Source organism: Purpureocillium takamizusanense, chromosome 1, assembly GCF_022605165.1.
Source record: "Purpureocillium takamizusanense chromosome 1, complete sequence".
NCBI classification, from domain to species: Eukaryota; Fungi; Ascomycota; class Sordariomycetes; order Hypocreales; family Ophiocordycipitaceae; genus Purpureocillium; species Purpureocillium takamizusanense.
This window is the reverse complement of record NC_063068.1, coordinates 5,479,031-5,502,197: the sequence shown is the minus strand read 5'-3', so window position 1 is coordinate 5,502,197 and position 23,167 is coordinate 5,479,031. Positions and strand designations below refer to the sequence as shown.

At 59.0% G+C, this 23,167-nt stretch overlaps 5 protein-coding genes across 6 annotated transcripts; 2 read left to right on the top strand and 3 right to left on the bottom strand.

Annotated features, from left to right (window-relative positions):
- Window positions 1–5,183: 5,183 nt before the first annotated feature.
- Window positions 5,184–8,098, bottom strand: PIC2 (Cu/Pi carrier). Of its 2 annotated transcripts, XM_047982617.1 has the most exons (5): window positions 7,866–8,098; window positions 7,457–7,765; window positions 6,948–7,284; window positions 5,966–6,754; window positions 5,184–5,880 (listed from the first exon to the last, which is right to left on the bottom strand). In XM_047982617.1, the coding sequence occupies exons 3-5, from the start codon at window positions 7,215–7,217 to the stop codon at window positions 5,812–5,814; spliced, it is 1,128 nt and encodes a 375-aa protein (XP_047838583.1). In that variant the 5' UTR covers window positions 7,218–7,284; window positions 7,457–7,765; window positions 7,866–8,098; the 3' UTR covers window positions 5,184–5,811. The 2 variants fall into 2 exon arrangements, with proteins under 2 accessions (XP_047838583.1, XP_047838584.1); XM_047982618.1 differs by having other exon boundaries at window positions 5,184–6,754; window positions 7,457–8,098.
- A 1,700-nt stretch (window positions 8,099–9,798) lies between these two features.
- Window positions 9,799–11,482, top strand: JDV02_001669 (uncharacterized protein; the record flags this gene model as incomplete). Its single annotated transcript, XM_047982616.1, has 4 exons — window positions 9,799–9,977; window positions 10,061–10,609; window positions 10,709–10,839; window positions 10,995–11,482. The coding sequence occupies 4 exons, from the start codon at window positions 9,799–9,801 to the stop codon at window positions 11,480–11,482; spliced, it is 1,347 nt and encodes a 448-aa protein (XP_047838582.1).
- Window positions 11,483–12,387: 905 nt separating this feature from the next.
- On the top strand, window positions 12,388–13,743 carry JDV02_001668 (uncharacterized protein). The gene is made up of 2 exons (XM_047982615.1): window positions 12,388–12,615; window positions 12,776–13,743. The coding sequence occupies exons 1-2, from the start codon at window positions 12,523–12,525 to the stop codon at window positions 13,199–13,201; spliced, it is 519 nt and encodes a 172-aa protein (XP_047838581.1). The 5' UTR covers window positions 12,388–12,522; the 3' UTR covers window positions 13,202–13,743.
- Window positions 13,702–15,022, bottom strand: JDV02_001667 (uncharacterized protein). The gene is made up of 2 exons (XM_047982614.1): window positions 14,740–15,022; window positions 13,702–14,496 (listed from the first exon to the last, which is right to left on the bottom strand). Exons 1-2 carry the CDS (start codon window positions 14,791–14,793, stop codon window positions 13,984–13,986), a joined length of 567 nt encoding a protein of 188 aa, XP_047838580.1. The 5' UTR covers window positions 14,794–15,022; the 3' UTR covers window positions 13,702–13,983.
- A 2,630-nt stretch (window positions 15,023–17,652) lies between these two features.
- Window positions 17,653–20,443, bottom strand: JDV02_001666 (uncharacterized protein). Its single transcript, XM_047982613.1, has 3 exons — window positions 19,165–20,443; window positions 18,792–19,092; window positions 17,653–18,730 (listed from the first exon to the last, which is right to left on the bottom strand). Exons 1-3 carry the CDS (start codon window positions 19,367–19,369, stop codon window positions 18,106–18,108), a joined length of 1,131 nt encoding a protein of 376 aa, XP_047838579.1. The 5' UTR covers window positions 19,370–20,443; the 3' UTR covers window positions 17,653–18,105.
- Window positions 20,444–23,167: the final 2,724 nt, after the last annotated feature.

Here is a 23,167-nt window from a genome sequence, read left to right as displayed (position 1 = left end):
GCCTACTGAGCGATACGCTACAGCATCCAAGATGCGCCACAGTGGCACGCTATGGTAGGGAGGGGGGCGACAGAACCCCTGGCTGGCAGCTGCGACCTCGATTGGATCGTCCAATTGCTCGGTTGCTGCTTGCCAGCACTAAGGCACAGCATAGACGTTTGGTTGGCAAGCTGCTGGCAAGCAAGGTCGGACTGGACTCTCGCTACTAGCTAACCCTACCCGCAGCCGGCCAGAAGAAGGTCCCCGTCTGGGCCTCTTGAATGCTACGCTGGAACCCGTTCGTCATCATATCTGGGATATAGTTACTGTGGTTACAAATCCGGTCATTCGACCTTGGGCAAGTAACCAGGAATGCTGCATGTCGAACCACCGTCGACTCGGGTCACGCTGGGCTCGCTCGCCCGCCCAGACCACCACAGCGAGCCACCACGGCTCGCGAGCCTCTAGTAGACCATGACGTCCTCACCGGCGACTCCCTTCTCTGGATGTAGTACTTGGTCTGTAGGACGGACGAAGTAATTATGTGGTAGGAATTTGGCGTGTGGCCAGCAGGCTGTCGTGCAACCAAAGAGCCGCTCAACGGCTCCATTCCTACCGGGCTTGGGCCCCCTCCGGCAGCCTGCGTGCAAACTCACCAGATACGTGCGTGGTCGGGAACGCAGTCGCTTCCTGGACCACTGACTGTACCTACAGTTTACTACCTGCGCCCAAGCTGCAGGTGCCCAGTCAGATATGCCACGCCCACGAGCCGCGGTTCCATGCCATGGCCAGCGTTCCGAGGGGCAGCACTGCGACATGCTACCTAAAATACCTGGTACTGCATGCATGTTCTCCTTACCTTAGTACAGTACGCACACCAGCTTCATCCTTGACCAGCAACGGCCCGGCAAAGACCGCCCAGTCGCGTCGTCCCGGACCGGAGCAAGGCGTCGCCGGGGCTCCTTTCCACCAGCCGTGTCTTCTTCAGCCCCCAAGTCCCCTCCTCGTGGCGTGTATGCACGTATTTTTCTTCTTTCTGCGGCATGTCGCGCAGACAGCCGCAGGTTCAGTTTCGGATGGATTGCAAATTGGTGGTGTGTCAGTCAGTGAGTGTGAAGTGAGTGTGGGTGTGTGTGCCACCTCACTCATGAGAGGCTGATGACGCAGGACTCCATGCCATCCGTCCAAAGAAAAGACGAGGGGATGCCAAAAAACGAGGCCCAACCAACAGCCCACCAAGTTATCGGAGTGGCAAGGCGTACGAAGTACATACTGTACTGTACATGCCCCATACGTTGCTTCTGCTACGGGAAAGCTTGTGCCGCTGCCGATGTCCCCCCCGCCTGGGCATGTGTGAAAGCGCGTCTTGTCTGCGCGAGCCACTTACTTTCTTTGTGTGTTCGTCTTGATTTCAAAGCATGCGTTGCCCCGATCGGAGGAGTGAGGCAAGTCTTGGCGACAACAGGTGTCGCGACCCGCCGCTTTTGGTCATGAGGAGCGAGCTGACGGCCGGGACAGGCATGAACCGGAGTCTTGTTGCTGCAGGGCCTGGATGCTGCGGCATCATCGATTACAGCGTAGCAAAGGATTCTGCTTACAAAACCATCACCCGCAGCTACAGGATCATGAGCCGGCCGGACGGTCATCGTCACAGGGTGTCTCGATCAGTGCTGTACTGAACCTGCACCTTTTGTGCTCCGAGTGGAGTGAGTGCATTACTACAGGTAATCGCTGTAGTTATGTGCTACTCTATATGGAACATGACAGCATGTGCCCTGCACATCCCAGCCTGTTGCCGCACTCCAAAAAAATAAAGAAAAAAAGAGGCAATGCTACGAGGCCGCATGGTCGCTCGCCCTGTTCGCCGGCTTGGCGACGTTGCAGGCGGTGACACGCGGAGGCACGGCAGGGCAATCAATGCATGCATGGCAGGGCATGGTAGGGTATACATACCGTACATACTACATGTATGGCGGCGACATGGAACCCTCTTCACGGCGACGAACATTTTTCAAGTTAGTAGTGAGAAAAGCAAGAGAAAGAGAGCGCGTTTCCTGCTCGTCTACCTCATTCATTTGCTGTACTAACCGTTCGATGTTTCGCACGGTGGGGCAGCAGCAACTGAGGAGGAAGTAAACCTGCTCGAAAACACCCACCCCTTCTACTTGGTATTTATTCAGAGGTCACGCCACGGCTCGGCGCAATAGCGACGACGACGATGATGACCTTTAATGTTTAATAATGTCTTCGCATCGACAGGCGCGTGCATGCGTGTGTGGGTCGTCGACGCCGTCCTTGTCGCTCGCGGGAGGCCGTGCGCAAAAAAAAAAAAAAAAAGCAACGCTCTCCCGCCTCCTTCAGCGGCGTCCTTTCCCCGCGTCACTCCACCACGCTGGCATCCGGGGGACCGCTGGCGGCGGCGGCGAATTCGGCCCCGCCTGCTACTAATAAGTGATACTACGAAATCAACATACATGATGGGTTCGACGGTCCTCGATTCGCCGTGTGACCTTGTCGTACGGCAAAGCAGATGGTGAAGCGACTCATACAGCAACTACGAAGACGAAATGACGACGGACAGGCACTGCACTGTGTCCGCTGCACATCGTGCACATTATCTACAAAGCATGTGTACTGGACAATATACGATGCACGTGGTATACATGTACTTCGTACAAAGTATACAGACCAGCCACTCCTCCATCTCCATCAACATCGCGCGGAAAACGACTATGAGAATCGCAGCTCCAGCTCCAGCTCCAGCTCCAGCCCAGACCGCGAGAACAAAGTCCCAGCCTCAGCCCTCTCAGGCCGACGACGGCTATGTCATGCCATGCATGCACCGAAACCCACGGCATCCTATCACCGCCGCGGCCCCTCCCCCCTCATCGCAGCTGTCGATTCGGTCCGTCCTCACTCGGCCCCCCCTCCTCCTCCTCCTCCCACCCTCTCTTTCTCTCTTTCTCTACAATGTCTCTCTCTCTTTGCCTCACCACTGCTCGAGAGTATTGAAAGGTATCGATGAATGAGGGGATCGATGGTTTTGCCCGCTGGCCAATGCCCGATGCGCACCGCTCGCCCGTTTTCGCTCCGCCCAGCCCGGCTCTCCGTATCCTATCCTCCCCTTCCCCTCCCTCCGTCTCCCTCTCCCCTTCCTTTTCCTTGGCAAGCCGCTGCCTCCTGGGCCGGGCTCGGGCTCGTCGCTGGCGCTGCGCCTGTCGTCGTTCAACCCCCCCCCCCCCCCGCCCAGACCCGTGGCGCTGCGGGCTCGGAGCCTTGGTGCCGTCTTGGCTTCTGGGCGCCTGGGCCGCCCTTTTGCCTTGTCTGTCCGCTGATGGCTGCGGGTGGTGGCGGCAATGGTCCGTTGTAGTACAGAGGGGTTGTAGTTTGTTTGTGGTACGTACTGTGGATAGGGCATACCGCAGCGGCATGTCGAATTATCAATCTATCTTGGGAGTTCGGTACTGCTCCCTGTCTCTGTTACCTTTGCGAGGAGACATATCGCTCTGGGCGTTTGGCCGTTGACGCCAACCAAGTGCTGCGCCAGAGAATCTTGTTTCATTTGGCGACAGAGACGACAACCAAGGAATCAAAGACTATAAAGCGAGTGTGCCGTGCGTTCGATCCAACCTTGTCCAAACACGTACAACTTCGTCCATGCTCACGCGTCACTACGCACACAAGGAAACTCCTTCAAAACACCCCTTCCTCAACACAGAAACAGGCCGTACTGCAAACATCCATCTTGCCACGCCCGCAGAGTCCGGCTCCCAACAAACGCGCGGTGCAAAGCCCTCCCCCCCCCCTCTTCCGTGTTAGCGACACGACACAGCCCCCCTCCTCACCTCCACTACTTTCGTACCACGACGGCTCATGAGGCGCCTTCTTCCTACCAACGGCAATCCGCCGTCTTCGTGCCAGGGAACAGCGTGCAATGAACACCGATCCTATCACACTATTACCCCGTGTTAGCCTCTTGCATTTATTTTTTTTCCCTTCTTTCTTCGGATACGCAGGTAGCATAGCCGGGGCGGTCGAGTTCGTAGTCGTCGTAGTCGTCGTAGTCGTCGTCCAAGTTGTAGTAATAGTAGCAGTACGTGTACGCATGCGGTACGTGCACGTATGAGGGAGGGAGGAGCAAGCAAGTCGACCGACCACACATGGCTATTAAAACAAGGACCCGACAAACAATAACAAAATACAACAATGATATAATGATATAATTAAACAAAAGGGAAATGGAATAATAATGCACTCCTCTTCCGGAGACGGCAGTTTCGACAAGGGACGGAAGTTGGGTTTCGTGAAGACGAGGACGAGGACGACAAGAGAGAGAGGGTTGTTGGCGACTTACCCGACCCGGTTTCATGCAATCATAAGCCGTTATAATCATCTCTTTGTCCAGAGTCGCCCCCAACGTCGGCATTTGAGGCACGTTTCCTGCGCATTTGTTTAACGCCGTGCATGACTGCCGAGGCCCCAACAACCCAACTTCTCGTCAGCGAAGATTCGCCCAAAAAAAAAAAAGAACAAAAACAAGAACGATAAACAAAAAGAGTAAGAATCAAGGTTGAGATTATTTTTTTTTTTTTTAAAAAACAACAACACAAAAACCCAGCGGGGGAGATGCGTCTTTACTTTGCATTCTTTTGCCTGGCAGGCTCCCAAGTGAGCGCGTGGGAAAGGGTCGGGAAACGGGGGGAGGACAAATGCCCCCTTCTCTTCATCATATCTTTTCGGATTCGACTCGACTCACCCCTGGGTAAAATTTGCCGCAGTCCTCCCCGCGCTGGTAGTACGCCCGCAGCATACCAAGGGGAAGAGGGGGAAGAGGAGGCGCCGGCGTCATGGTCACTGTGCGTGAAAACGGCTCTTTTTCGAGCAACACAAGCCATAAGAAGAGAAGAGTAAAGGAGAAGAACGGGAGCCGCAAAAAAATAGATGGCAAAAGAAGAGAGAGAGAGAGAGAGAGAGAGGACTCTCTTTGCGTGTTACACAGCCGCGGACTAAACGGACCCTGGTTTCGAATGGGAAGAATGGGAGGCAACAAGACAATTCGGAAACGTCGTAAAGGGGGAGACACGCATGTTCAACATACGTCCTCGGCAGCAACCCTACGTATTGTTCAAACGTAACTCGAAAATAACTCTCTCGCCCCTGCGCACCATAGATGGGCCAACAACAATTGTCATTTTCAAGATTTCGTTGTATACTATATTCGCACCTGGGCCTGCGCTGCTCTAGTCGTTCTCAGTAGCCTCGGTGAGCGGCGTCGTCATTGCATACATAGATGCTGCACGAGCCTTCGGAGGATGGCTTCTCTCGGTGCTTCTGCTAGTTCAAGATGGTGGTCGTCGCACGTGCTTTATGTAATGTGTATGTAAGCGCGTGTACTGCGTCGGCTGTGCCGACGTGCTGAAGCGCCGTCTCGATCTCACGATGGTCGGTTCATTGTTTCACAGGAGCCGTCAAGCCGCACATGGGCGTCGGCAACTCGGGCGGATCTGAGGTTCGCCCGACAGACTTCAGATTTCCCTGGCCGTCTGCGCCATAAGAACGTGGGCAAGCTCGGGCGTGGGTGCGCACGATAGACTGCGGTAAGCACGGGCATCAATTACGAAAGAGTGCCATGACCACGTAGTGAAAAAATGTTGATACATGAACCGTGACGGACAACGTCCAACAGCCACCATCGAGGGCGTGCGCACGGTGCTACTACTGCCATTGCTTCTGCTACTGCTAGACGTCGTCCCGCAATGACATGCGTCGCCGTTGCGGGCGACCAGGAGTTGCGCTGTGACGGTTCGACTCGCCTCAGCTCCCGTGTAACCCTCATTTCTGCTCCGTCGGCGGAGGGGGACCGCCCGTCGTGGGCAGGCCCATGAAGATCTTGAAGTAATCCTGCGTTCCCGTGCGCGTCAGCAAAGCCACGTCCTGCTGACCGTCTCTCGGATAGCAAGGGGGCCATGGCCACAAGATAACTTACATAAATCATCCACTGTAGGCCCGTGAGAGTGCCAATCATGACGATGCGCACAGGGAGGCCATTCCAGAGGCCCGAGAAGCCAATGTCCTTGTAGATGCGGCCCATGGCGCCGCCAAAGGCCTCGCCGGGCTCGCGGGAGGCATTGAGCTTGCTGACCATGACGTCGGCCGGGTGTGAGACGATGGCGCACAGGATACCGGCGAGGTAGCCGCCCGTGAAGGACACACCCGTCTGAGCGGCCTTTCCATAGTCGCTCTTCTGCCCGGGCAGGCGGTCATAGATCATCTCAACAATGGTCTCGAAGGACGCAAACTTCATCATGGTGTAGGGGATCTGGCGGCCCCAGAGCGGATACAGGCCCTTGTACAGGCCTGACCAGCCCTCCTTACCGCGGACGGTGCTGATGCCGTGTAGGGTGCCCGTGTAGGGGTTGGGGATTACGCCCTGCATGCGCACCTTGATCGCCTCAAAGGGGCAGAGCGCGATGTCGGCGAGAAACTCGGCCGAGGCGGAAGCGGCCAGGTACAGGCCCGTCTTGTACTTGTGAGCGGCCTCGGGGCCAGCCATGTCCGAATACGTCTTCTTGAAGTACTCGTACCAGCCGTACTTGAATGCGCCCTGGGCGCTGTACCCGAAGAAGGTTGGGCTCCAACCAGTGAAGATGCCGCGGAGCCCCTCGGCGCGGTAGATCTTGCCCCAGGCCTGGAAATTGCTCGTGTAGAGCTTGGAGTCGACCTGGCGGCGCGTCTTGACGAGGTCGAGTGGCGTTACGGCCGTGTGGGTGAGGCCCTAGAACGGGTCACGCGAGGCGTAAAAGGTAAGACGGGGGCATTCGCCATCGAGAGGAGGGGGGGGGGGGGACACGGCCCGAAGTCAGTCATATGGGATGCAGCAGTAGGTAGTAGTATGTGCAATAGATACGATACCGTCACTACCTTTCCTATATGCTCGAGGGCGGCTTGGGGTGGGGGGCAACACTTACACATGCGAGCATGCCACCAATGGTGCAGGCGGCGTAATACTTGCCCGAGAACAGCTCAATCTTGCCGGCCTTGGCCTGGGCTTTTGCGCTGGCCTTTTCAAACTCTCTCGTGGCCTCGTCGCCAATCTTGTGCGCCTTGTCCTTGGCGTTGTCGACGACGGAGAAGGCGCCGTAGAGCTCCGGGCGGGCCTGGAGCGGCGTGGGGCGAGCGGCCATGGGGCTGTAGACGGAGCCCCGGAGGGTGTCCACCTTGGGATACAGATGCGACATGGCCACGTCGGGCGGGCAGGTCAACTGCGGCGGACACGGACGAGGCGAGTGTCTATTTGAGCAAGGCCTGGTGCCAGCGACAGGTCAGTCAGTCCATTGCCGACACAATTCGAGACACTTTCAAGACAGCGCCGGACGTTGGCGACGCGCCCCGGACACCTCGTCTAGACCCTAGACACCAATGCGTCCGACCTGCCATGATGCGTCACGAGGAAGGAGTGGGAGCTCGCGCGACGTACGAAACACTCACCGTAGTTCTCACAACAAGCTACCAGAGCTGCAGCGATACGCAAAGGTCAATCCAGCGCGCAGATGCCAATGGCACGGGAAGGCTGGACGAGCACTGGCAGGCAGGGCAGCGGCGGTGCAGCAGACAGAGTCGCAACCTCTGATTGACGTCGGGAGAGAGGCTGGGGGTGAGAAGCTGAGGCGCAAAAGATTGGGTGTGCACGAGTGCAAGAGGAGCAAGAGGAAGGGGGAGGAGCTGGTGAGTGAGACTCCGGAGTTAACGGGGCTCTAACTAGAGGAAGGTACGGATCGAGGCGTACCTGCGACATTAGATACGCTCGCTCATGCAGCCGGAAGGAATGAATTGATGGACAGCTTAGGCTGCGGGGGGGCGTGACGGGGTGGGTGACATCATCTCACAGCCGCATATTCCCGTTTGTGCCTGAGGTTCCCGCGACCTTTCTCCTTTTCCCCCTCTCATCGTCGCGCGAGCACGGCAAATTCTGGCATCGTTCCAATTGGAGTCCGGTGGCGCATTCTCTTCTTGGCAGCTTTGATCGTTGTCGTCGTGGATCTCTCGCGATGACAACGCTGGGCGGCTGTCACGATGACTGCTGAGCGGCTGTCACGGCGACCCGCCTGGGTGGGTTGGTTGCCCGCTCTTCGTTGCCGGCCGGCTGGCCCTACTCCGTACTTGTACTCGTTGTAAACACAAAGAATGGGTCTCCCTCGAAGTCGCTCATCACGCGGCCGACCGAAGGAGCAAACGCCGGGGTCTCAGGCAGGCAACGGGCCGGGGCATTATCGCAATGTGACCCAAGCTATGGAGCACGGCCCGTATCGTCAGGGGCTCACGAAGCCGGACTAATAACACGTCTGACCAAGGACTTACTACTTGCAAGTGATCAATGGGACAAGTACGTAGTGGGAGCAACCAAGGGGATCCGGTCTCAAACAAAGCGTATACCTTCCGTAGTCCCAGTACTGGTCGCGTCCTCACTCATTAATCTCTCAAGACAGCGCCAACATGTTTGCCAGTGCAGCCGAAGAAAGCTTCAAGCGGCACGCAGATGAACGCAGAGTCCATGTTAAAACCTTCAGCCGCCGGGGGAACCCCACCCTGTCGCTCTTCACGATGATGCGTCTCAGTCCTAGGCACGAGGAGGCCGTACACGTAAAAAAGAATATTATCGACAGCGTCCCAATCTGACTACGGCGGGCGCTATTCCGGCGTGTCCTCACGGCACCTTGCGCAGGGCTGCATGAGCTTCCTGAAGATCTGCCTCTGCGTCAACTCGCCACACGTGCCTACTTTCTGCCTCCAGCGGTTGCCGTAGTTTTCGTGGACCTCATTGCAGCCTTGATACGTTAGCCAGCCAACCCGGGAGTGCGTTTGAACGACTTCTATTCCCAAGTCTCAAATCCGATGCCCCTTGGATGGAAGATAGGTATAGTGAGTAAGCTTGTATATGGCCTCTCTCACGCGTTTCGTCGCAGCTCATGCCGCAGCTCGGTCCAGTTGCGCCGAACAATAACAATATTGACAGCCAATTCATCTGGTCCTCAGTTGTCATGGACTGTCAGTGACGATGGCCAAGGCGAGTCCATGATATATATCACATGCCTCTTCTGCCCTCGAAGCAGAGCGAGGTTAGGTAAAACCGCAACAGCAACGCAGTAAAGCCCAGTCCCGGATCCCCTTCACAACAGTGGCCCTTCAACACTCCCCCCCGGGTGTTAATCATCTAGCGCGAACCCCTCCAACTGCTGGACATGTACGGTGGTGGTGGTAGCTCGCGAGTGCTGGCGTGTTGGCCGTGCTGCCCAACTGCAAATGGGAAGTCCTCCTTGACCCCTCCTGCCGCACAACGAGGCAAACACGAGCAGCTATCTGAGAGAAAGCGGGCCGAGCTGCGTTGGTAGGCTCCCAACAGGTGTTATGTCCGTTCCTCTGTCCAGGCCTGGCGAGTGGTTCGGCGGCAGCATCAGGGCCAAGACAGGGCGAGAGGGGTGCTCATAACCGGGGTCCGGGAAGCCGGGGGAAGTTGAAGTAGCATAGGCAGATTCCTTGAGGGCCCAGAGCCTTTTGCAACTTGATACTAGTGCTCGGCCAGCACTTCACGACCGATGAACGTAGGCGGCCGCTCGTCATGTCAGAAGAGAGCTGCGGTTGACTTGGGGCGGACGAGTTGTCGTGATTCACCACTCACAGGAGCGTTGCATCTCCGGCCCCCTCGTCTGGTCTCGTCTCCCGTCTTGCACTCTTGTCCTCCACTCGCCCACTCATCAGCAGCAGGAATTGCCATAGAGTCGATAAACGAACCTGCCTGCTCACCCAGTAAAGCTCCTAGCCATGGCTCTCGAGACGACCCCGCTGCGAATCGAACGGCGAGAGAGTGTCGATGGCCTCCCGCAGCCTGATGCATATGCTGCCGCCTTCGACCCGGACGGCGACCCAGACGATCCTACGCAGTGGCCGGAGGCATATAAATGGGCCATGGTGGCTGTCCTAGCGCTCATGCCCTTTACAGTGTGAGCACCCGGCTGGCGGTCGCGCGCGTCTCATCAAACGTCGTCGTCGTTGCTGACCTCGGGGCATCGTGATAAACCTCCAGGACATTCACCTGCATCTCCATTGTGCCCGTAGCCAGCCGCATCGTCCAAGACCTCGACGGCCGCGACCACGACTACGACCATCTCACGTCGTCCAAGTCGGCGGGCGTCCTCCTCGTGACGATATGGGAGCTCGGCGAAGCGGCTGGGCCGCTGCTCATCGCGCCGCTCTCCGAGGCGCTCGGCCGCGCCCCCCTCCTGCACGGGACCAACGCCCTCTTCGTCCTCGCCACGCTGCTGGCCGCGCTCCCGCGCACAACCAGCTCGCTCGTCGCTGCGCGCACGCTCACCGGCGCCACCGTCTCGTCCAACGTGCTGTACCCGCCCATCGTCGGGGACGTGTTCCCGCCCGAGCAGCGCGGCCGCGCCCTCAGCGTCTTCGTGTTCGCAACGCTGCTGGGTGGTACTCTCGGCCCGGCATTTGGCGGCGTCGCGGCCGAGACGACGACGACGATGTTCGGCGGTGGCGACGGCTGGCGTGTTAAGCTGTGGGCGAGCCTTGCGCTGGCGACGCTGTGCGAGGTGCTGGCGCTCGCCTTCTTCCGCGAGACGTACGCGCCCGCCATCCTACGGCGGCGGCGGCGGTGGACAAGCCGCAACAAAACGCTGTTGCAGGATATACCATCGTGTGCTGACGAAAGGAGCATCAGCAAGATGGAGCGCCCGGCGCCTCAGTTTCGCATCTCGTCTGTCATGTGGCCATTTGCCGTGCTGTTCGGTTTGGGCGTGCTGGCGTCGTTAGCCGTCTTCGGTTCCGTCATCTACTCGTACTTTACGTCGTGTCCGTGACGCTGCCGACCATCCTGGATGAGATATACGGACTGTCGCCGACGGCCATAGGCTCATCATTTCTCGCCAACGGTCAGAGACTCCTTGCCCTTCTGCCGAACTGTTCCGTTATACACTTTGAACGGACTGACCGACTTTGAATCGCAGGCATAGGATCTCTCATCGGCATCGCCATCTGCAGCCTGTCCCTCGACAGAATCTATGAGAGGCTCAAGGCCAAGAATGCCGGGGTCGGCCTCCCCGAATACCGGCTGCCGATGGCCGTCGTCGGGGCCTTGACTCTCCCGCCGGGCATTGCGCTCTACGGCTGGTGCGCCGAGTACGCGCTGCCCCTCTGGCTCCTGTACGTGTCCGTGGTCTGGATCCGCATGGCGCTCATGCTGGCCTTTTTGCCCCTGATGGCGTACGTCGTGGACGCTTACAGCGTCTACTCGGCGTCCGCCATGACGGGCGTCATCGTGACGTGGTGCCTGGCCGGTGCGTTTCTGCCTCTGGCGACGGTCTTGGTCATTGAGCGTCTCGGGTACGGGGCGGGGTTCGCCACGCTGAGTGGGCTGTGTCTTGTCCTGGGCTTCATCCCGGCGGTGATTATGCGGTGTGGATCGCGGCGCAGGCAGCTCGCTGCGTACGCTTAGACGTGAGCTGGGAATAACTTGACAATGTGGACTGGTAATGTACTGGTGTAGATAGAAAGGCCGGGTTGTAGTCAGGGCATAGAATACTTCGTAGAGTGACGCACGGGTGCCGTTTGGTTTCAGCGACTTGTAAGTCAAGTTGGATTCAGGGGGGACCTGTAGCCGTCATATGGGAGAGCGCTAGGCTCTACTGGATGTAGCACGGTTGTGGTCGAGAAACCCATCATTGCGCTCGATATGAATAACCATTGGACGGCTCTTGCAGCGCATGTGCCTTGATGCTGTGGCCAAGATATTCGAGGGCCGAGGCTTCACGCTTCCTGCAAAGTCAGATGTGTGATCTTCATGTTGTCGCGTTGCGGCTCAGCCGAGTAGAGCAACTGCTTGATCCATCTTCTGATAGCGTTTTTTTGTAATCAAAAAAGTTGAGTATTCGTTGATGTCGAGCAGGCCATGGCGATGGACTGGTGGACTGTCTGGACAAAACGGCTCAAAGCGGCAAGCGGGCATATCGGCGAGCACTGCATAGCTCAGGCTCTTTCTTCATGTCAATAGCTGAATCGCGTAAGTGTTAGGAAGAGAGCATGTCGTGATGAGATATGATATCAGCACACCTCGTAGGTTCAGGGATCTGATGGGTGTCATTGGCGTGGTCTGCTTTGCTGTTGGAGCTGGCAAGATGGCGAGAATGACTTTTGGTGGAGGGAGGGGAGCTTTACACACAAGCACAGCTATGGCCAATGGGAGTGCTACTAACGAGCCAGCCGCCGCCCCCCCCCCCCCCCACCCCCCCGGAGTGCAGAAATCCCTGACCCGGCAAGCCTGGCTCACCCACCCAGGCCGCGCGACGCATGGCTCGCCCAAAGTCTTCTTTTTCTGCCGAGTCCCTGGGCGGCCGCCCAAGCGTCTTCCCTGCCACCTACGTATTCACCACCACACCACACCACAGCTCTCCACCGCAAACGCTCTCACGGTGCGCAGCGAATTCTTGCTCCCTCTCCCTCTCCTCCCTCTCCGGCGTCATCTACCTCGGCACAATCATGGCTTCGGCAACGCTCAAGCACTCCACGCCGCCGCCAGCCGCGGCGCCTAACCAGGCCTTTGTCTCGCAATGGTCGTCACGCTATCGCGGGGTACGTCGACTCTCCTCCCCTCCCTCCCTCTTTCCCTCGCCTCCAGTTATTACCCCTCGTCCGAGATATGTAGCAGAAACATTCCTCGTCGCTTCGTCCAAGCAGGACACTTGATGTGCCCAGCACCTCTGCTTACATGTATTGGGCGTCGGGAAAACAGGCCACCGTCGAGGACCTCGACCCGCCCGCCGCCCTGTCGCTCAACCCTTCCGACGCCATCTCGCTCGCCCTTCTCTCCGCCTTTGAGCGCGACTACACGCACCTCACCGTCGTCGACTCCCACACGCGCGCCCTCCTCGGCTACATCTCCATCCCGCACCTGCAGGCCCTCCTCGACGCCGGGCGCGTGCGGCCCGACGACCCCCTCAGCGCCGCCATGACGCGCTTCCAGCGCCGCGGCCGCGCCTACCGCGTCATCACCATGGACACGCCCCTCGAGGCCCTCGAGGACTTCTTCCGCGGCGGCGTGTCCGGCGGCGACTGGAAGCAGGAGTTCGCCGTCATCACCGACGAGAACAGGCGCTTCGTCCTCGGCGTTGCCACCGTGCAGGACCTCGACGAGTTTGTCAAGCGCCGGCCTGCTTGAAACCGAGGGCTCTCACCCCTGGGTACCTGGCTAGTGCCTAGCACAGTAGCAGCAGCAGCAGCAGCGGCGGCGGCGGCTCGGCAAAGAGGCGGATCGACGAGAGAGAATATGATGCAGATTGGGTCATGATTGGGGACATATGAGCGCCGAAGCTAGCTGGACATGTGCGTGTCCGAAGCCGCCCCGCAGCGGCTGCGGGTGACGGCTGGGCGCAGGTGCATGCACGCAGCCTGCACGCACATTTGTTGGCAGGATGATCCCCGCTCCGCTATGGTGGGAATGAGACGTCTATCTTGTCCCACGGAAGCTCAGGGACAACTACAGACCAACCAGCCAAGAAGCAGGGACAAGCTTTGCTGGGCGGAGGAAAAGCGCTGGGAACGATTTGGCGACGCATGGGGGCGCGTGATGTACTTGGTTTTGCCGAGGCAAATTCCTGCTTCACGCCAACGTTGCCCCATATCATGGCACAGCACATCGCCCATGAGGCTAGGGGGAAGGAGTATTACAAAATACATTCGGCGATTGTTCTACATCTATCATTCATCTCGTCCGTGCAAGCCCGTCCGGGTGCGCGCGCGCACCATGTCGCTATCAAGTGGGCACCGCAGCGCATGCTCCCTATACGTAGCTTTCTTCTCCACACACACACACGATCCCGCATCAACTGCAGGAACGGACTTGCCCCAACTCACCCATCCGAACCCCGCGCGCTTCATCAGCCACAACAGGGGCCCAGGGGAGCCGAGTCTTGACGTCGTCGGCCGTTCGTTGCCATCCATCTAGCTCTGGTAGTCGTAGACGAAGCGAAACTCGGCACGCTGGTCATCCTTGGCAATGACAATTTTGCGGCAGTACCTCCGCTCGCCGTTGATGTCCTGGAAGCCCCAGACCTGGGTAGCGGTCCAGCCGCTGTCCTGGCTGACGACGTGGCTGCGGATGAGGTTCTTGCCGTCGCCTCCCTCGGACAGCCAGCCCTTGCCAAGGTACTCGTCGTCGATGTCGGCGACCGAGACCCAGGCGGTCTGGCCCTTGACGTTGCCGAAGAGCCAGTCGGAGTGCTCGCGCTGCAGGTCGTCGAGGCAGCGGGCCTCCTTGGTGGAGCTCAGGCCCGAGGCCGACTGCTCGATGTCGATGTGCGTGAAGGTGCCGTCGGCCGTCGAGGGCGCCTTGGGGGGCGCCTCGTACTGGTTGACGTCGATGGTGATGGTGGCCATCCCGATGCCCTTGCGCACGAGGAAGCCGATCCCTTGGATCACGAGGCCCGGCTCGGCCGAGTCGGAGAGCTCCTTGTTCTGCGGGAGGCGGCGACGAGCATGGTGTCAGCACGTAGGTGGACTCGGACAATTTTTTTTTATTTTTTTTTTTTTGGAGAGAGAGAGAGAGCGAGATGCTGCTGCCCTTTCGCCTCAAGGGGGCAGGCGAGCGCGAGTTGCATTGAGGAAGGGGGAGGGGAAGCTAGCGAGGGCGCGCGCACAAGGAGCGCGCGAGAGGGGAGGCGCCATCAGCACATCGCCATGACAAAAGCACAAACGTACCAGGACCCATTGGCCACTGAGGTTCTTGGTGGTCTTTTCCGCGGGAGCAGCCATTGTTGCAGAGTCGCGTGCGTGCGTGCGTGCGGTTTGAGGAGCGGAGGAGAGAAAGTGTGTGTGTGTTGTGTCGCACGTGTTCTTGTTCGTCAAGACACCAGGCCTAACTTCGTACAGAAGGGAAGACACTCAAGAGGAACTAATTGCGTTGCGCAAAAAGGTGAGTGAGTGAGTCGGAGAGAGAGAAGAGCGCTTCGGAGGGGGGCTGGAAGACGGTGTGCGTGCGACGCCTCGCGGGTTTATCAATGGATGACGACCCCCCCCGAGGGCGACGACGGCGTGTGCGCGCGCGTGTGTGAGCCTGCCTGCCCGCCTGCATGCCTCGTCGAGCATGTGCATGTGCCTGGCGCGACGACGACGACGACCAGACGAGGGGCGGGCGGCGGAGGTGGAGGCGGGGCCGGGCGGCGGGACACTTTCACATGGAAGCCAGCCAGCCGGCCAGCCAGCCATGCGATCCAATAGAGGCATCCTGGACATTCACAGCCTTGTGCCACTACGCACTAACGGAAAAATTAACGTGTTCCCGTTGTCACTCCCTCGTATGTACAGTACATTGGTGCGTCTTGGAGGAATAAGAATGCGGAGATGAGGGGAGGCGAGGAGGGGGAACCTTTTGAATGCCTGCCCAAGTACGGTACCTTGATTAGGTAGCTCACCACACTTTACTTGCGCTGTATCCTGACCGAGCCCTGGGCTTTTTGACTCTTCCTCTCGCTCTCACGTACACACACCACCCTCTCTACGAGCCCTCGGGGGAAACAAGCTGCGAGGGCCAAAGAAGCCACGACGAATGGGTCGCCCGACACTGGTCCGGCCGAGGTCGACGGCGCACGGTGAGCGCCCCTCCTGGGCGTAGCGCGTGGGGGAAAAGCGCACCCCGCCCCCGTGGTGGACGACGTCGACAAAGCGCGGGCTGGTACTACATGTACGTACCTACCACTGCCACCCACCACCCTTGGCCTGTTGGGTTCGCGTGCGTTCGTTCGGCCAGGGGACCTCTTTTTGGAGTCGGTCGGGCGGGGCGCAAGGTGAGAAGAGTTCCCGCCTTAGTAGGCAATCGTACCTAGGTAGCAGGGTCTTACTGTACTGTGGTAGTACGTATACACGGAGGGTCTCGACGACGCCAGCGCCTGGGGGGGGGCATTGCGGGGTGAGTTGCCCGGTCGAGTGTCCGAGTTGAGAGTCCATCCATTCATCCATCCGGCAGAACCATCAACTCTATACGTCTTAGCAGTATGCTAGCTGACATGGTACTTCGTTTCAATTCGGTACCTGAATTACTTACCTACTAGCATAGGCGGATTGAACTATCCGTGTGCCCTCCAGCGCAGCAAGACTCTTCTTTGCCGAGCATGTTACCACCTGTCAATCGGAAGACGGTCCGCCACACCGAGGTCAGCCCCGGCCGGCACAACCACCGCCGCTTAGTGAGTACCTCGTACGGTACGCCGGCCGCCAACGTCCATCCACCACGAAGCGCCGCCGCCCAAAAAAAAAAACCACCAGCAACCTCCTCCCTCCCCGTCATTCCGGAGCAATGGCTCTTTTCGTGGACCTCCTCCGTCCGCCGCCGCGGGGCCCCGGTCCCTCGGCCCCCCTCCTCACTCCCCATACTGTACAGCATACGTACGTACCCCATCATACCCATCCATTGATCCTCTTTTTGCTTCTACACGTCCTGCTGCTACGTAAGCCTTGCCGCTGCCCGCCGCCGCCGCCGTTACTGTCCCTTGTTCCTGTTCCTGCTCGGAGCTGCACGCGCTGCACATGCCAAAACTCGACATCAGCCGGGCCGCAGCCGCAGCCGCAGCCGCCGGACGCCCGGGGAACGGCTCCCGTCCTCCTGCAGCCAGCCATCCAGCCGACCACCACCACCACCTACGTCCACCTATGTTCCCCGTCCTGTGCGGATAAAAGTGTTCACGGAAAACAAGACCATGTGGCCCGCAGGGAACCTCGTCTTTATTTCTCTCCCCCTGGCGCCGCCGCCCAGCCTGAACTACGTGCTACCTAAAGTACCTACTGCTGGTGCCACTCACTACCATGCGGTCAGGACACAGGAATCTGCCGAGGGAGTCTTCACATCAGCCCGCCCGCTTGCCTGCCTGCCTACCTGCCTGCCAGTACTCACACCCACTCACTCGCTTGCTATTTACCTTATCTATTATTACTCGCACAACCGCATGCATGCAGGCCACAACCCGTGATTTGTAAGTCGCTCGCTCGCTCTACATACAGTACATGCGCTCCTGCGTCTGCACCTCGCTGAATAGAGAGACCTTAGTACCTACCTTACCTAAGGTAGTACCTACTACGTACATTCCGAGTCCCTGTCGGTACCTAGATAATACCTTAGGTTAGTACCTAGGCATCCAAGCCGACCGCCAACACGCTGTGCTACACAAGTATACCGTACTACGAAGCACATTTTCCTACATTCCTTCGTGTGGGTTGTACGTGTGCGGAACCCACCCTCCATTCTTAAAATAGTAACTACTTACCTAGATCCCCAGACAGTCCCAAGACAGACGAAACGTCTCTCTGCCCGCTCTGTCTCAGGGCGAGCCGCGCCTACTTCCTATCCCGGCTCCCGGCCGGCGAGACTGACGCGCGCAAGGCTCTGCACATGCTCCATCAAGAAATCATGCGAGATGCTGCCCGCGTCGCACGACAGCTGCCATCCCGCCGTGCTTCGCAACTTGCACTCGTGTCTGCAACGCAGAGATGACAGGATCGATCCCTCTGCACCTCCATTGCGCCTCATCTGCCAAGCTGTCCTACCTCTGAGTAATATGCAAGGTCCCTCGGGCGGCAGTCCTTGCTCTGCCTCGGGACAACATGTGCCGTTGCCGTCATGCCAAGCTACTTCTAGTATCTGCCATCCACGGCAGCACCGCCACCGTCCTGCGTCGTCCTCGTGTCACATCACACTATGTCTGTCGACTGGCCCATCAGCAAGGGAAGGACCGTTCAATCTTTCGTTGCATAATGCCCTTCTCCCTCAGTCACGTTCACACGGACTCCTCGGGCTATCATATCCTCTACTCATACACTGCTAGACTCTACCCGTTGTTCAGCGCCGTCATCTACCACGAGAGACATCTGGCCCGCCGACAACACTAGTATCGGCATCGCATAGCCAGGTCTCGCCGTGTAATTACGCCTTGGGCTGCCCTTCCCGTGGTCAATGTGGCAGGGGCCATGCCTCGTTCCCACGGGGCGCATCGACCTCGAAGAGTCGGGCCGGCAGACCGTCCGTTTTATCCCCAAAGTCAGTGAGTGCTTTTACCTCGCTTGCCTTCTGTCCCCTCATGGCCACCACTTCATCCTTTTGTAGCTCTCAATCACCTCCACCACCAGCTCTTTGGTGATTTTCGGCTTCTCGTACTTGAAGCCCAGCAGAGTCTCGAGCCTACTGCCATCCATGCTCAGGTCGGTATCTTTCAGCAGCTCCTTCTCCATAAACGGCGTCAGCGGGCCCGGCCTGGTGATGCCCGCGTCGTGAAGTAGCTCGGCCCATGGGCCTAGGATTTCGTCGTTGACGTCGTCCACAACGCTGTCCAGGTTCATGCGCGCAAACGTGCTAATCAGCTGGCCCTGGAAGCCCGTCTCAATCTGGAATATGGCACCAATGATGTCTGCCATGGTCCCCTGGTTGGCCTCGCTCTTGTCCACGACATTGAAGGTCGGTACCGGCCCCATCTCGGCGGCATCCCATTTCGCCTGGCCAGCAGCGTGCCACGCGGCGATCTCCCAGAGGGCACGGGTGGCGTCGTCGATGTGCACCGTGTTGGTACGCAGGTCCTTGGTCCACAGCCACTTCATCTCGCCTTCGAGGTGCTGGTAGACGCGCGCCATGCACAGTGCCGTTGCGACCCACTGTGAGGCGTATGGGCCGTAGACATGAGGGAGGCGTACGATGACGAGGTTAAGTCTGTAAGCAGTGGCAGCGTGTCAGCTCAGACCCGATGTGGTACCATGCTCAGCGGACCTACCCCGCGATCTTTGCCAGTTCCTCCTCCGCCTGCAGCTTGAACACTGCAATCTTGTTCCAAGGCTTGAGCTTGTCCTTTTCTTTGCTGGGAGACGAGTCCGACTTGTATACCATGCCGGTGCTCAGCTCCACAAATACCTTGACTTTCCTCTTGGCCGCCTCATTGCCGACAGCTAGGGACAGGTTCAACGACCTCAACTTGTACACCTCATCTTCTTGAGAGTATCGCGTCTCGCCGCCGCAATTGAAGACATAGTCCCATTGCTTTCCGTCCGAACGGTCGAAAATCCTAGCCAAGCCCTCTACACGGGAGGGAAACAGACCTCCATCAGCCATGTATTCCGTGAGGGCTCAAAACACACAACCCGACTTACCTGTTCTGCTAGCGTCGGCTTGCATAAACTTGTCTTGCGAACATGCGTCGGAGAATTCCGGGGCGAGCCACGCAAGCTGGGGAAGCACCTTGTCCACGAGGCGCACGTCAGAAGCAAGCTGGTTCCGATGGATGTGGAGGGCTAGAAAGCGGCCGATGTAGCCCAGGCCACCGATGATGAGGACCGAGGGCTTCTCGTCGGCCATTGCGAAACACTCGTGTGCTTGCGCGGGGTTGCTTAGCGAATGGTTCCCGTGCTGTTGTTGATTACGGGACCGCGGTGAGGCAGCCGGCGAGGGGCAGGCTCCGTTTGGTCGGGTTGCGGCCCCGAGGGGTACCGGCAGGTGCGCAAAGTGCGATTTCACGACAGCCGATCGAGCATTCACGGGTGCGACCAAGCGTCTGGGTTGAGAAAAGACGGTCGATGCTGCGCAGCTCCGTCAGTGCAGCACCAGTTGGGCGGCGAAGGTGGGCGTCGGGGCGCAACGACTCGACGACAGCTCGGGTGTCGAGGCGGAAGGGGTTGGCTCGGGAGGGACGCGAAGGCAAGAAGGTTGGCGAAGGCCGAGCCGATGCTGCTAGGTCCACCACAACGCACCTTCCTCCACAGCTCGAATCGCGACGCAGGAAGTCGCAGGCGCAAAGAGAAGGCGCAATGGAGGAGTGGTGGATGCAAATGACGCAGTACGTAGCTTGCGCAACGGGAGAAAGGGAGCAGAAGGCGGAATGGGGATAAAAGAAGGAAGGCAAGAAGGAAAGGAAGTAAGGGGCCAAGGAAGAAGGCGCGAGCGAGAGAGCCCCGCGGCAAATAAGAAGGTCCTCGGACGGCGCGACGAAGGCAAGAGCGGGCGAAGAGCCTTGCAAGGCAAGCAACCTAGGACACACGCAGTCGCAGCCGGTGCCGAACAGCGATGGAACGGTCCGAGTAATAAGGAAGGTGAGGTGCAGCGAGGGGCGACGTGCCAAAGGGCGGGCGGCGGACAGCGGACAGCAGACAACCGACAGCGGACAGAGGGATGGGTGAAGGAAAGGCAGGCGGCGCCCGGACCGTAGGTATAATGCTAGGTACCTTAGGTAGGCAATGGACTCTTGGGAAGCCAACAGTAGCGTGCTCTGTGCCCCGTTCGTACCTGCCTATGGAACTGTACTATGCAGGTACTAGAGGTACAAAGTACTTGGGACGTACGATGCTTCCTGGGCAAGATGCTGTACAGTACATGAGGTACGCACTGCGCAGTGCAGTAGGTAAGGGAGGTACCTTAGGTACCTTTCAGGAACGCAATGGGCAGTGAGGTACGAGAGCCCAAGCAGACAAAGAGGCGCCAGGGATGCCGGGTTGGAGGGGCCCGGTCCCGTCTTTAATATGCAGTCGCTGTGGGTGGTGGTGGTGGCGGACGAGGTGGATGTGGTGTGGTGGTGCTCCCGCCTGCTCCCGCCGGCGCTGGTGGGCGAGCCCGGTTCCACCACGGCGACGACCCTCGTCGCCTCGCCAGGGTCTCCGGGTCGCCGTACGTCTTGTCTTGTTCGCCTTGGGGGGCCCAACGACATAACTTACTTTGCGCCTCCGTAGGAACACGTCTGCGCGCTGCACTGCACTCTGTCGCCCTCTCCCCCTCGCTCACTTGTCATTCTTGACATGCCCAAGGCAGCCGGCCCGGCTGGCCTGGCTGTGCCCCCGGTGCGCGGTCCTCGACGCGCGTTTGATGAGTGACTCTGACACCCGGCCCAACTTGCTAGGCCACTATACCCGCCCGCTCCTCCAGCTTCGCCGACGAAAGTGGTATCCTGAGCTGGCCGTGCCCCTGCCAGGTGTGGTCCTCGTTGTTGACCAGCAATTTGTCGGCATCCAGCGCCAAATCACTACCAGACGCCCCGCAAGCCCGCCCTGACGATTGTCACGACACGGGGCTTCAACTCTTTGCTTCCTCGCGTCCCTCCCCGTCCACGGCTGCCGCGCAGTTAACTGAGGTAGTTGATGCACCACATTGCCAACGACAGACAACGACACCGCCGCTGCCGTGCTCGAAATTTCCGCCTCCCTCAAACCGAGGCCCCTGGCTCAGGCCCCATCATCACCCCTGTCCCCATGCCCCTGTGACGCCCCACCTCAACGCGACCTCTGTGTCTCTGGCTAATGACCCCGAGTGATCAGCTTTGGGGGCGTCCCGATCCTGCCTTGGTCGCCCCAGCGTTGGATCATGCATGCCGTGTCATCAGCCACGAAGCCATAGATCTCCAAAAGGTCGCAAGTGAAGGGGCTTTGGACTGATGCGTCGTCGAGGAAAACCGACCGACCGACCGACACGACACCCGGCTCGGGACCTGAGAAGCGGCCCAGGTCGCCTCTCCCCTTCCTTCGCACCGTTCGAGGCCTTCAATGCTCCGTCCGTGCTGTGGCCGGTAGGTATGGATCCCGAGGACGCCGAGCCAGCGGCTCGCCATGATCCTCCAAAGCCGGAGGCGCCCGCTACGTACTGACCCTCACAGGGGTGTCCAGCGCCAACAGCACGTCCCGACGCTTGCCTCCCCGCTCTGTAGCGACCCGAGCCGACGCCCGCAACCGGACCTGGTAGTAGTGTCGGCGCTGGGGCTCTGGGAAGGTCTCCCACCCTGCTAATAACCGTTCTGGCAAGACTCGCGCCATCTCTTGGCTCTGCCCGCTGGTGACGACGGAGTGGGACCAGCATGTACTGCAGCGCTGGGTGGGACGAACCGCGCCGAGACTGGCATCGCGGAGCGTATCGCGTGTCTTTGAGGAGCCAGGGGGCCACTACGACTTCGTACATTGTACGTACCAGCCCGGCAAAGTGGTGGACGCTGCCAGCTGCTGGAAGGCCACGACGGACAGACCGCCTTGCTTGGTAGTGGGCCGCAGAACCCACCAACCCATCTCAGGTTGACCATCTTCTCTAGCAGCGCGTGGACAGGGCGTCGATCGACAGGGCCCGCCGGCAAGAGCATGATGATGGCTCGCCGACGACGAGGGACGCTGGGAGCAAAGTGTGTGATTGCTTCAAGGACCGGGGCAGGCAAGTGGCCCTGACCGCGGGGCTCGAAAGGACCCATGGCTCCGCCGTTCTAGAAGGCTTCCACCGTTATTGCTTTCACTAGCTCTCCCGTTTGCGACTGAGCTTCTGCCATGACGGCAACCCCAGCCCAGGCACGGTGACGGCGCCTGAGGAGCGGGCTCTCGACCGTTTCAGGGGCTCCATGCTCTTCGTTGTCATGCATATGCACCATGTAAGACCATCGCCTCTCGAGACAAGTGGATTGTCGACCAGTCTCCACACTGATCGCCCAGAGATTCCAGAGTTCCTTCTTTGGCCACACATTGCGCCCAATACCGTCGCGAGCTTCGTGGAGACAACGCTGTGCCGTGCACCAGATTCCTCTCGCCCGAGTGTGCTTTGTATGTATGTGCCACAAGGACACGCCTACTCGCTCCCGTCAACGCAGCTATTGCCGCTAAGGCGACACTCACAGAGACCGTTATACTTTCTTTTTCTCTGACACACACTTCTAGTACGAGCAGTCAGGGACGCCGGTATCCCTCGTTGGTCAGATGCCGTTTTTGTGGTTCAGCTCAGGGAAGGTTTAGACACTGAGGACCGGGGCGAGCCTTCCTTGTTGGCTGTGCGTCAAAAAGACCGGGATGCCTCCGCGCCGTTTCTTGGCCATGCTCGTTTGACCGCCGCATCGCTGTCGGGTGACTCGGGTCTCACGCGAACGAGGGTGCGCCACCGCCTTCACCGCTCCAACCCAGTTCATTCATCCGGCATGCAAGATTCCTAGATACTTTGTCGGCATCCTCGGTGTCGAAATGCCACAATCGTGATACTAACACCTCTCTTGCGATCCTGATGGCCTCTTGCGCGCCGGGGCACTGAGTCAGGCCTTTACCCACCTGGCCGCCGTCTAACAACTTAATGGTGTGGCGCTTACACGGCGGACCGCTCGATCAGACCGCTCCGGTAATAAACATATTGCCGTCACCGGGCCCATGC